The 12738-nt window shown below is 43.9% G+C and overlaps 1 protein-coding gene across 1 annotated transcript in view; it reads right to left on the reverse strand.

The window, feature by feature from the left end:
- Positions 1-339: 339 nt before the first annotated feature.
- Positions 340-12738, reverse strand: part of SRD5A2 (steroid 5 alpha-reductase 2) — a 42989-nt gene continuing 30590 nt past the window's right edge. Inside the window, exons 2-5 of the mRNA XM_025867602.2 lie at positions 12416-12579; positions 7574-7675; positions 4432-4582; positions 340-1843 (exon numbers count right to left, since the gene is read on the reverse strand). Of these exons, the coding sequence (XP_025723387.1) occupies positions 1777-1843; positions 4432-4582; positions 7574-7675; positions 12416-12579 (484 nt within the window). The 3' untranslated portion in view covers positions 340-1776. The remainder of the gene's footprint in view (positions 1844-4431; positions 4583-7573; positions 7676-12415; positions 12580-12738) is intronic.

Genomic DNA, 12738 nt, shown 5'->3' on the forward strand with positions numbered 1-12738 from the left:
AAGGAAGCAATACTTTTTTAAAGAAAAAAGAAAGAAAGAAAGAAAGAAAGAAAGAAAGAAAGAAAGAAAGAAAGAAAGAAAGAAAGAAAGCAGGCAAACAACAACAACAAAACCCCACAGCTCCACAGCTCAACACCTTATAAAAATCCTCATGAGCCCAGGTATCTTTCAGTTCAAACAAAATTACTTAACATCCATGATTTGAGAGGCATTTAATGAACAAAAAAAACCAGAAAAACATTTATATAACTACAGTTTGTATTTTTCAGTTATATATATCACCCTCAGACCTTTCAAACATCTTGTTTCTTATACAGTGAATTTCTGTACTTAGCACCTCACCTGATAAAATTGGTGTTCATTTCCCAAAAGGGCTTGCTAAACATGATTGATGCTTGCCACAAACCTGAACCTGAGGGGACAAATATTTTCCTATATTCTGATTCTGAGTGTTCAGCCCCTCCCTTAAAGAACCCAGTGTCTGAGCACCCACGCCAGGGTGACTCCTCCACCGAGGTTGCAAATTCTAATATGCACTAGCTGATCAGTCTCCATTCTTAGTGGGTTCCGTGAGCCCACAGCCTCCAGCGTTTTAAGGGAAACTGAAATGTAGAGACCTAACTTTGAAATTTTGGAAACTTCTAATGTTAAAAAAAAAAGAAAAGAAAAGAAAGAAAGTCAAACTATATGCTGAATCCCTGTCTGAGCCAAACAAAAGAGGGTTTCTGCCCAGCCACAGGCCTCTGGCAGTAGCTTTCAGCCTGGCGCCCTTAGGGACTTGGACGACTGATGTTCAGACCGCCCCTAGGAAATGTTGAGGACTTGCCACGAAAAAATCGCAGAAAAGTTGCCAGAGCGCTTCTGAAATGCTTCCCTGTCACTGTAAACGTCCCATCCAGGCAAGCAATGTATGATCTTGCTCAGTCATTTCCCTTCTTTGTCACTCTCTCATTATTTGGATATTTCCACGGGTCTCCGAGAATATCGGAGTGGGCGGTGTCTACTGTAAAACGCTTTTTTACTATCTCATTTGCCAACCAGAGTCAGGCCTCTCTCTTTGTGGTCAAGAAAACCTGACCTTCAATAAACCCCACACCAGTTTTCTGGGATATCTCTGACAGGGATCCTGGAAACTTCAGGAAGCCAGAGGCGCTGAGATTGAAATGGGGTCAATGCCTCCTTGCACCTTCAGCAATTATGAAGCGAGGTCTCCTCTATTAAAAGTCCACTTCATCATCTCACATCTTTCATAATTAACTGAGAGAGAGCAAAGTGTGACTGGGTTTTCATTTGGGAGTGAATTTGCTCGGGGTCCATGCAGCTCCAGAATTTCAGTATCTGCTCATTTGTATGGGCGTAAAATATGTACCTTTAATAAATTCTACAAACACTGCCCTCAACTGAAAACTTTCCTGGCTACAGGGCTGTCTTACATTGACACAGAGCAGGTGTTAGGCCACACGTACTTAGATCACCCCGAGAAGACAAGACATAGGGAAGCTTTGCACTTTCTAGGAGGACTAGATAAAGAGCGGACAGATGCCTCTGTGTGGAGAAGAGCCTTGTGGAAGCATCAACAGGAGACCAGGAGAGAGACCCTGGGAGGGTGGAGGACACGTGAAATAGCCACCTCACAGAATCTCCAGGCCGGCTGTCAGAACACAAGAGGCCTCCCGGTACAGATACACACTGGAACTTGAAAAGTTACAGGCTCATCAGCTTGATGGTGTTCAACAGTCATATGGGAGCTTTTAGTTCCTTCTTTATCTGGTTTCTTCAAAAAATAAATGGAATGAGGGCCTTCCGAGATTTGGGATAGTCCTCAAACATCTTGAGGTAGAACCTAAAAGACAAGAAAGGAATAATTATAATAAGCAGTGGTCAACCCCTGAGGTTTGCTGGGTCTGAGATCCTTGTTACAAAGCAACCTACAGTTACCCAGGGCCTGACTCTTGCAGATGGCCGTTTGTCCATCTTCCTTCTCCCTCCTGCATCCTCTCCCATAAACAAACGTTGAAGCTTCTTGTGTTGGGAAATAAAAAGTAATAGCCAGGGGACTGTGGTGATGGTTGCACAACCTTATGGATGTACCTAATGCCACTAAATGGTACACTGAAAATAGCCAAAATGTAAATTTTATGTTATCACAATAAAAAAAAGGGGAAAGCTGGAAGGAACTGCTCAATGGATTCACTTGGGTTGAATCAGAGACCCCAAAGACCACGGGCAAGATAAATCCTAGAGAACTGGCAATGTTCCCAGGAAAATATCCCCTCATGAGGCCTTGGGAATGCCAAGAAAATGTTAGCTCATATTCTGGGTTGAATTGTGTCCCCCCAGAATACATGCTTGAAGTCTTAACCTGGAAGACTTACCTGGAAATAGGGTCATGGCCGATATGATCTAGGAAGGTAAGACAGGGGCATCCTGGAATAGGAAAGGCCCTTAATCCACTGTGACTGAGGGGACCAGAGACACCAAGACAGAGACGGGCAAGGGAGGTGGCCATGTGGACATGGAGGCAGAGACTGGGGATGGAGCTGTAGACCATGGAACACACCGGGTTGGGGGTGCAACCAGAAGCCAGGCGGAGGCAAGGAAGGATCCTCGCCTAGAACCTTCAGAGAGAACATGGCCCTACATACACTTTGATTTCAGACTTCTGCCCCCAGAACTGTGAGCGAATAAATTTCTATTGTTTTAAGCCACTTGGTTTGTGGTCATCTGCTTTGGCAGGCCTGGAAGATTAATACGTGAATTAATTGTGAAATGGCTTTCTCCTTCAGTGACCAGGTTGAACTAGCTAGTTGAAGCTGGTAGCTCTCAAGTAAAAATCACGGAGAGCAAACGGTAATAATATGTGACAGGAGGTGGCTGGTTTCTCGTGCTATGTTTAGCGAGCTCTGATGAGTTGCTTCTCACAAAGCCCAGTTATCCCTACAGAAAAGATGCCTGGTCTTCCTTATAGAGCAGTCTGACCTCACAGGACAGGGCCACAGTTTGGATTTTGCTGTTGCACCTGCTGGAGACCTCTGGTGGAACTCCTGTCCCTCCCCTGACTGGCCCCACCTGAGACCACTTCCCAGGGTCCCTCCGACTGCTGGCTGACGCCTTCTCTGCCCTCTCCCTCTCCGCCTCTGGTGGGCAACAGACTCTGCCTCAGGAGAGGAGAACGCAGACTGTCTTACAGGCTGGGGACGCCCTGAAGCCCGTCTCCACCAAGGCTAGCAGGTGGCCGGCGCCCGTCATGAGGACTGCTACTGTTTCATCCATTTCTGACACGTCTGCATAAAGTCCACTCTGAGGAAAAGAACCCATTCTTGGTTTAACCTTCAAAACTACAAAATTAATCATTAGCCCAACTAAAACACCCACGCAGAAGCTTAAGGGGTCCCCCAGGTCCTGGTTCCAAGGCTGCTCCCCCTTTGGCTATCCCTCCTTCGCTCGGTGTCTCTCCAGCCACAAATGCCATTTTAGAGAAAGGATCTGAAGTTCAAGTGCAAAGCCCAGTAGTAACTTAGTGCGTTACTCTTCCCCTTGCAGTGATGCTTTTAGTTAATGCTTTTGTCCCCACCCTATCGCAGGTACAGGGTCTGGGGGGGCAGGTGGAAGTTAGTAAGGCTTTAGGCTAGACCTATGAGGAAAGGTTCTAAACCCCTACAATTCCTGGCATTCCCCAGGTGAGGGGAGAGTCCTGAGATCACACCACATAAGCATTCACTTACCCTACCTTCCCAAGAAGCCAGCCATGACCTTGGCTAGGCTTTATGGAGGGTGGGGGTCGCGGATAAAGGGGAGTGCCAGAATAAGCCCTGGTGTCACACGGATTCCAGGAGAATAATCCTGGAGTTTCCAGGGCTCTGTGATTACCCGGACTATTAGCACCAAAGCCAGAATTAAAGATAGTAGCCACACTAGACCAGGGTCTAGGCTTTTCCCTGGCGGTACCGTATCATGGCTGGACCTTAGAATTATCTGTGAAGCTGTGGACAGTGCTGCCCATGGAACACACTTTGAGAAATGCGGCAGAAGTGAATTCGGATTGAAGCATGGAAATGGAAGATACTTCTTGGAACTCTGGACCCTTACCTAGAGCCCATGCAGGTGAGCCTGCTCGGGGGCACAGAGTCCAGGCCAACTAACTCCTAACGTCCTTGCCCAGAAGCCTTCTTCTATAAGGTGGCAGGTGGCTTCCCAAGTCACCTCGGGTGTGCCTCTCCCTACATGGGTTTAGTTTTACTCATAGGAAAAAAAAAGTGTTTACAATACTGTTGCCCAGCTGAATCCCAAGTTCGAAGTCAGAATTTACCAGTCCGGATTACTGTATCAACCTTACCTTATAAAAATACATGTCTCAGGTTTCTATACCTGACTCAGAGTGCTGGAAGACAGCTTGGAGCAGAAAGCTACATGATGAATTGAGAAATTTACCTGTGGTGGTGGAAAGCTCGCAGCCCCAGGAAACAAAGTGAGAAAAACGCAAACGCAAGTGCTGGGAGGGACCAAGTGGCCAGGGCATAGCCCGTCCATTCAATGACCTCACCTAGGAAATTGGCTCCGGAAACATACGTAAACAAGCCACCTGCGGGCAGAAGAACGGAAAGATCCGTCATCAGAACCGGGTCACTGCCACATTCAAACCCCTCTGCTTCGTTCCAAAGCACATAAAGGCAGTTATAACCAATGTGGGGCTGGAGACTTCCTTATGGTCATCGCAGCCTGGCGCAGTCCTCTTGGGGAGAAGGACAAACACAGTGACAGCAGCCTGTTGCCCTCAGAACTCCCCGGAATCGTGGCCCCAACCACTTGATGGGCTCTGGGCAAGACAATGATGAGGAGCAGGAGGTCGGGTTTTCGTTTTGTTCCCAAGCCACCTCTCACCTTCTCACTTCTGCCCTGGACGCCCACACAGCATATTTCAGGTGGGTACTCGGACAAAATGAACAACACGCTATGTGACAATAATAAAAACCTGAGTTGATGCTAGAAGTAAGGACATTCTCCTGTGGCATTTGCCCCTCCCCACCCCTGCAAAGGAGTGTATATACTCTGTTCAAGTTGAAAGAAGTGAGTGGGAGCTGCAGGGGCTTTGCCCTCGTGGGGCCTGGTGAGGTCTGCTTCTGCTGATTTTCAAGGTTTGCTTTTCTATGCAACCATACATGTCTGACATCAAACCTGTAAACAGAAATCAACACATTTCCAATGATAGTAAATGTATCCACTTTCTGCCCCACAGTAAACTAATTTTTTTCTTTCCATAGTTATATAAAGAATATTTTGTTTTTAAATCATTCTGTAACATACCTTAATAGTTGGAAACTAACTTTGACAATCTAGCTTTTAAGAGAATTCTCTGCTCTTCTTTGTTTGGCTAATTATTGAGCGAATATTTAAAATCCCAAAGCTCCTTCAAGTTATCTTCTTTAAAGATGACACTGCATCAGCAATGTCCACAATAGCCAAACTGTGGAAAGAGCCAAGATGTCCATCGACAGATGAATGGATAAAGAAGATGTGGTATATATACACAAAGGAATATTATGCAGCCATCAAAAGGAATGAGATCTTGCCATTTGCAACGACGTGGATGGAACTGGAGGGTGTTATGCTGAGTGAAATAAGTCAATCAGAGAAAGACATGTATCATATGACCTCACTGATATGAGGAATTCTTAATCTCAGGAACAAACTGAGGGTTGCTGGAGTGGTCGGGGGTGGGAGGGATGGGGTGGCTGGGTGATGGACATTGGGGAGGGTATGTGCTATGGTGAGTGCTGTGAATTGTGTAAGACTGTTGAATCACAGATCTGTACTTCTGAAACAAATAATGCAATATATGTTAAGAAAATAAAAAAGAAGAAGAAGAAGATAGCAGGAGGGGAAGAATGAAGGGGAGTAAGTCGGAGGGGGAGACGAACCATGAGAGACGATGGACTCTGAAAAACAAACTGAGGGTTCTAGAGGGGAGGGGGTGGGGGGATGGGTTAGCCTGGTGATGGGTATTAAAGAGAGCACGTTCTGCATGGAGCACTGGGTGTTATGCACAAACAATGAATCATGGAACACTACATCAAAAACTAATGATGTAATGTATGGTGATTAACATAACAATAAAAAATTCAAAAAAAAAAAGATGACACTGCATCAGCAGCTCCAGACCCATGATTTCCCAGACCCTGGGAGAAACCACTGACCTCCTACAGAGGGTCTATAAATTGTTGATGGTATATGGGCCTATAAATTGCAAATGGCATATCTCAATATTTGGCATTACTTTTGTTTGATGCAGACACCATGAGGATGTCAGCAACATTTAAATTCATTTAAATGTGTTACTGAATCCACTGTAGCTCTGTCATTATTTTATTAATAAATGAATATCAATATCATATTGTAATGTAGGAAAAATTTTGAAGTAAATAACAGGTTCATTTACATCAAAAGGAGCCATCAAACTACCCAAATACCACCTAAAATAGCAAAGGATTCCTTGGACTAATTCACTCTCACCTGCTTATGTTTGTCAACTTCACACCCAGTTTCTTGGGAACAGTTAGGATTTCAAATATTCTGTGACTTTATATCTGAGAAAGCATTTGTACTTGTAAGACCTCCCATCCTACTTTTTGATTAAGTAATTATGGCTCTCCATACATTTAAGAAAATACAAGTGGCAGGAAATATATACAGTACTACCCCTGACTACTCACTAGATAAGTCTAGGTCAACCGGAGAAGACAAGTAATACACAATTCAGCTTTATTGGCTAATTCATGAAGGACCAACACAGTGGGTACACATGATGCTTAGATGCCTAATTTTCTGTGTTAACCTGACTGGGCTATAGTGTGCCTAGATATTTGATTAAACTTTATTTCTGGGTATGTCTGTGGGGCTGTTCCTGGATGAGATTAACATTTAAATCTATACACTGACTAAAGCAGATCGCCCTCTCTAACGCGGGTGGGCCTCATCCAATCCATTGAAGGCCTGAATAGAACAAAAGGGCCAAGTAAGGGAGAATTTACTCTCTCTGCCTGACTGTCTTTAAGCTAGAACATCAGTCTTCTCTTGTACACAGACTAGAACTTACACCACCTACTCTCCGGGGCTCCAACTTACAGATAACAGATCATGGGATTTCTCAGCTTCCATGATCATGTGAGCCAATTCCTCACAACAAATCTCCTTATGTTTCTAGAGCTGTATCTCTGTCTATATCCTATTGGTTCTGTTTCTCTGGAGAAGCCTAATACAGTACATGGTAATCTTACCTACTGTAATGAGGTGGCAGCCTATTTCCACCTTACCCCAAGCCTTGCACTCCCCCACCCTCAAGGTATTATGATGTTGCACCTTAAGGGTGCCTCTCCCTGAACTTCCAGGTTTAGATCAGAAAACACAAACGTGGTGTGGGCTGGGAGGGAATGTGAAGGAGAAGTCAGAGGCAAACTGGGATATACTGTGTCATTTGTGCCCTCACTGCACCCTCTCCATTTGCTACTCATAGCATCATCTCTGGGACAGGCTCCCAAGGGAAGAGTGGAAATTTGGAGGGCGGGGGAGATATTACCTTGCGGAATCCTATAGATGACTTCTCCGGGCTTCCTGAGCTGGCGCAATATATAGTCACTATGAATGTTGATTCCCATTCCCAAAATAAATAAGAAGACACCTTAGCAAAGAAGACAGAGGGAAGAAGTTAAAAATGTATCCTGGTGGGGCGCCTGGGTGGCTCAGTGGGTTAAGCATCTGCCTTCAGCTCAGGTCATGATCCCAGGGTCCTGGGATCCAGCCCCACATCGGGCTCCCTGCTCAGCAGGAAGCCTGCTTCTCCCTCTCCCTCTGCTGCTCCCCCTGCTTGTGCTCTCTCACACACACTTTCTCTCTCTCTCAAATAAATAAATAAGGGTGCCTGGGTGGCTCAGTTGGTTAAGCGACTGCCTTCGGCTCAGGTCATGATCCTGGAGTTCCGGGATCATGTCCCGCATCGGGCTCCCTGCTCAGGGGAGATTTGCTTCTCCCTCTGACCCTCTTCCCTCTCATGCTCTCTGTCTCTCATTCTCTCTCTCTCTCTCAAATAAATAAAATCTTAAAAAAAAAAAGAAACCCATTAAAAATAAATAAATAAATAAAATCTTTTTAAAAAAATGTGTCCTGGTTTTGGACACATGAAAACTCACAAGCTAAGTTTTCTTTTTTTCTTTTTTTTAAAAGAAGAGAAGCGCATTTAATTTCAAATTCTGAGAACGTTACAAAGATATGGCAAAGGGTAGCTAATTAGCCGTTGTCCCAAATTTGGGTGGAGAGGCCATATTTTCATAGACCAAAAGACTGACAGTATACAGTGTCACATGATGGAGGCAGGTGGGAGAGGAGAGAAAGGGAACAACACCATTGTCCAATGAATGAATGAATAGCAAACTTTTGGCTCATTCCCAAATAATTAAATTGTGGTTGGCAAACTCAACCACTAATTCCAAACCCTCCTCCTTTGCCTTCCCCCACTATAGAGGCTGGAAGGCTGAAAAGTGGTCATGTGACCTATTTTTGTCACAGGGATATAAAGGGAAACTTCCTTGGAAATTTTTACTTTCCTGATAAAAGGGAAGATGAGACCAGTACCTCTACTGCCTTCCTCCTCTTTCATTGCCAGATGTGATGCCTTGCACTCTAGCAACTGTCTTGCAATCATGAAGTGAATATGATGAGGACCATAGGTAAACATGTTAAGAACAGTGGAATAGAAAGTGTAGAAAGTTCCTGGGATCTTAATGATATCTGTAAGCAACTAAAGGAATGCAGAAGCCACCTACCTTTGGACATTCTTGTTATGTAAGAAATAGACATTCTTAATTATTTAAGTCACTATGAACTGGTTTTCTGTGACTCACTGCTGAGAGCATTCCTGAGTGATATACCCATTCTCATGAAAGGAACATGAGTCAGACTGGGGAGCCTGGGACCTAGCAAACTGGTTTCAACCACGGCCAGTTCACACACAGTCTTGTTCCCCATTCCCTGGCTCAGAAAGAAGCCGGGGTCTGAGGTGAGGAGAGCCAGGATCAGGGATGCGAGGTCTTGCACCCCATGGGCACCATGACACCCCAGAAACACTCACTGTTCCACATAGATGCCCAACCTCCACCTCTCAACAAAGTGTATTTGTGCTGATCAAAACACATGAGGCAAAAAGCAAGAACACTTGAATTAAAAACAGATCTACTCTCACCTCATTTGCTATGACAGGAAACAATGAGTCTTGTCTAGTCAAAAGATCACTGGCCGTTGTATGGTGACAAGTGGTGACTACACTCATCTTGGGGAGCACTGAACAATGCACAGAATTGCTGAATTACTACACTATGTATCTGAAACTAATATAACATAGTATGTCAACTATGCCTCAGTAATAAATTTTTTTAAATATTGGCCTGGAAGAAAGGGAAACTAGAGAGAGATACCAATGGCAGGAGGTTGAAAGAAGGAGGGGAGACAGCGGGCACAGCCGGAGACAAAGCAGAAACCTTGGACTCAGTGTCTGTGTGTCCTTGGGCAAGTCACTGACCCTCTCTCAGCCTCTGTTTTCTCATCTGTAAAATGTAGATTTGAATAGTACCTATTTCACAAGGATGGTACAAGACTCACTCATGTGTTCACTCGTTCATTCATTTATTCATTCAACTAATATTGAGAGCTTATAATACACCAAGGGTTATCTTAAACACCAAGGATACAGTAATGAGAAAACAGTCAAGGTATCTGTTCTCATAGAGCTTACATCTTAGTGGAAGAAGACAGAAAAGAATTCAAATAATTAAAATATTTTAAATCATGTAATGTCACTGCAAAGCAGAAAATCATAGGATCATGAGATAGAGAGTGAACTGGGGAGGGGAGGAGGTGTCTCTACCTTAGATGAGGTGGATAGGGAAAACTTTTCTGAAGATTTGGCATTTTGTCCTGTGATTTGAATAATAAGAATGCACAGATCTGAGGGAGAGCAATCTGGTATAGGGATTAGCAGGTGCAAAGGCCCTGAGGCTAGAATAGGTTTACTCTGTCTAAAAAAAACAGAAGGAAGGCTGGTGTAGTTGAAACTTTAAGATAGAGAGAAAAGTGGGAAAATGTGGACAGATGATAACTTAAAAAAACACACTAAGCACTGTAGGCTTTGGTGAGGAGTTTGGATTGTTAAGTGCAAGAGAAAGCCATTGGCAGGTTTGGAGCAGGGGAGAAATAGGAAATGATTTCCATTTATTATTGTTACAAAGGAAGTAAATATGTTACATGGAATACTACATGTGAATTAGCAAAAATAAGAAAACCCAGACACCTTTTTCCCACCACCCAGCAATTATAACCATTAAACACTTTAATGCATATCTTTCTAGATTTTCATCTTATGTAATATCTAGGCCATATTTCCATTTCCCCAGATAGCCCAAAATGCTTCTTAGGGCTGGTTTATGAAAACCAAAGTCCAGTATAAGACCATACCTGGCATCTGGTCATTATCTCTTTAAAGGCCATTTTAATCTTGCCCAGACCCTTTCCCTTTAAAAAAAAAAATTTTTTTTTAATTTATTTTAGAGAGAGGGGTGTACATGTGCATGCAGGTAGAGGGGCAGAGCGAGAGACTCTTCAAGCAGACTCTGCTGAGTGCAGAGCCCAACGCTGGGCTTCATCTCACAATCCATGAGGTCATGACCTGAGCCAAAACCAAAGTCAGATGCTCAACCGACTGAGTCACCCAGGTAACCTGACCCCTACCTTTTTAAAAAATTTTCAGGGCACTGGCTTCTTAAAAAGACACCAGACAGTTGTACCTCAGAATGCCCCCCTTTCTAGATAAGAAGACTGGCTCACTTCCTGATGGTGGCATTCAACTTATCTCTTCATTCTCCTTATTTCTTGTAAACTAACATAAATCATTTTCCTGTATGGTTATATTACCAGTTCAACATATAGTTAGGTACATTTATTGGTTTGTTCTCAGTTTTAGGGTCTTCCATGTAGATTTTTTTTACGTTTTATTTATTTAAGTAATCTCTATACCACCCCGGGGGCTCAAACTCATGACCGCAAGATCAAGAGTCGCTTGCTCCACCAACTGAGCCAGCCAGGGTCCCCCATTTGGATTTTTTTAAACAGAATTATTAAGTTTCATGATTCAAAGGGCAAAATCATATTGAAAGAAAAGTTCTGCCTGCCACCCATTCTCTTTCCCACAGACCCTACAGGTCACCTTTTTAAAATTAGTTTCTTTTTTTTATCAATCCGATATTCCCTTTTCCAGTTTTATACACACACACACACACACACACACACAAACACACATTTTCCTTCCATCGTTTTTACATGAAAAGTAGCATTCTAGATACACTGTTCACACTTTATTTTTATTTAACCACATATTCTGGAGATACTTCACAGGAACACAGAGATCTTCCTTGTTTTTGTTTTGTTTGTTTGTTTGTTCTTGTGGCTCCAGAGCACTCCATTGTGTGCATGTATCAGCATTCATACGACCAATCCTCCGGTCATTTGTGTTTTCAAACGTTCCCTCTGACTGCTGTGTGCAGAAGGGGCTACTGAAGGCCAGTACCGGCATCAGGAAGCTTAGTGTGAAGGTCACTGTAGCGGTCCCAGCAAGAGGCCATCACGGGCTCAGACCAGGACCAAGTCGGAGGCACAAGGGAGAAGTGAGCCCTGTGGGTACATGTTATGGAGCTAGATGCAGCCGTACTAAACTGACAGAGAATTTGATGTGTGACGTAAAGAGAGGAATTAGGGGTAATCCCAGCATTTTGGTTTAAGCCAAAATAATATACAAACAATCGAACCTTCCTGACTTGAGTTCCTCTTGCAGATAATGAAAAAGAAATTCAACAGTGTTTTCTACTATTTTAGATAAAATGGTCAGGAAAAGTTTCTTTGAGGAGGTACAAATGGTTAGACACCTAAATAAAGTGAGGGACCAACCTCCATGAGTATATGTGGACAGAACATTCTAGACAGAGGGAATGGTCTGTACAAAAGCTCTGGGGCAGGACCAGCTTGACCATTTCAGGCCCAGCAGGAAGGCCACCGAGACTACAGCACAGTAACTGGACAGAGGCAAGAAATGCAGTGGGGAAATCGGGCAGGACCAACAACATTTAGGCGTCACAGGCATAGGCAGTGATAAAGAATTCGTCTTTTATCCCAAGAGTAGCAGAAATGTACTGGAGGATTCTGAGGTACAGAGCGACATGATTTTCAAAGAGCTTTCTCGCTGTTTTATAAAGAAAAGAGCGGGGTAGCAGGGAGAGAAGAGGAGAATGGAATTCACTGGGGGGTAGTTGCAGTGGGTGGGGGGAAGGTTCTGGGGATTTAGGCAGGGTGTGGGTAAGAAGTGGCCAGGTTTACTTACCCAGGCTAAACCGTACGTCTGTGTACCACTCAGCAGGGTATTCAGCACAGTAAATCAGATAGTAGGCTTGGAGCAGTCCATTTCCCGTGCAGAAGACAAATCCTCTGACAAGAAACGCAACTGGGAAAGGCCTCCCTCTAGTGAGCAATGAGTAAACAAAGGTCCTGAGATAGATGGGAAAGAAATGTCAGGATGCAGCATTTAAAAAAAAAAAAATCAAACAATGAGATGAAACAACAATTACATCAAACCCATTTTTAAGGGGCACCTGGGTGACTCAGTCCTTAAGCGTCTGCCTTTGGCTCAGGTCATGATCCCAGGGT

The sequence above is a fragment of the Callorhinus ursinus genome, unplaced genomic scaffold, assembly GCF_003265705.2.
Source record: "Callorhinus ursinus isolate GAN/ISIS: 27379988/994484 unplaced genomic scaffold, GSC_fseal_2.0 scaffold10, whole genome shotgun sequence".
Lineage (NCBI taxonomy): Eukaryota > Metazoa > Chordata > Mammalia > Carnivora > Otariidae > Callorhinus > Callorhinus ursinus.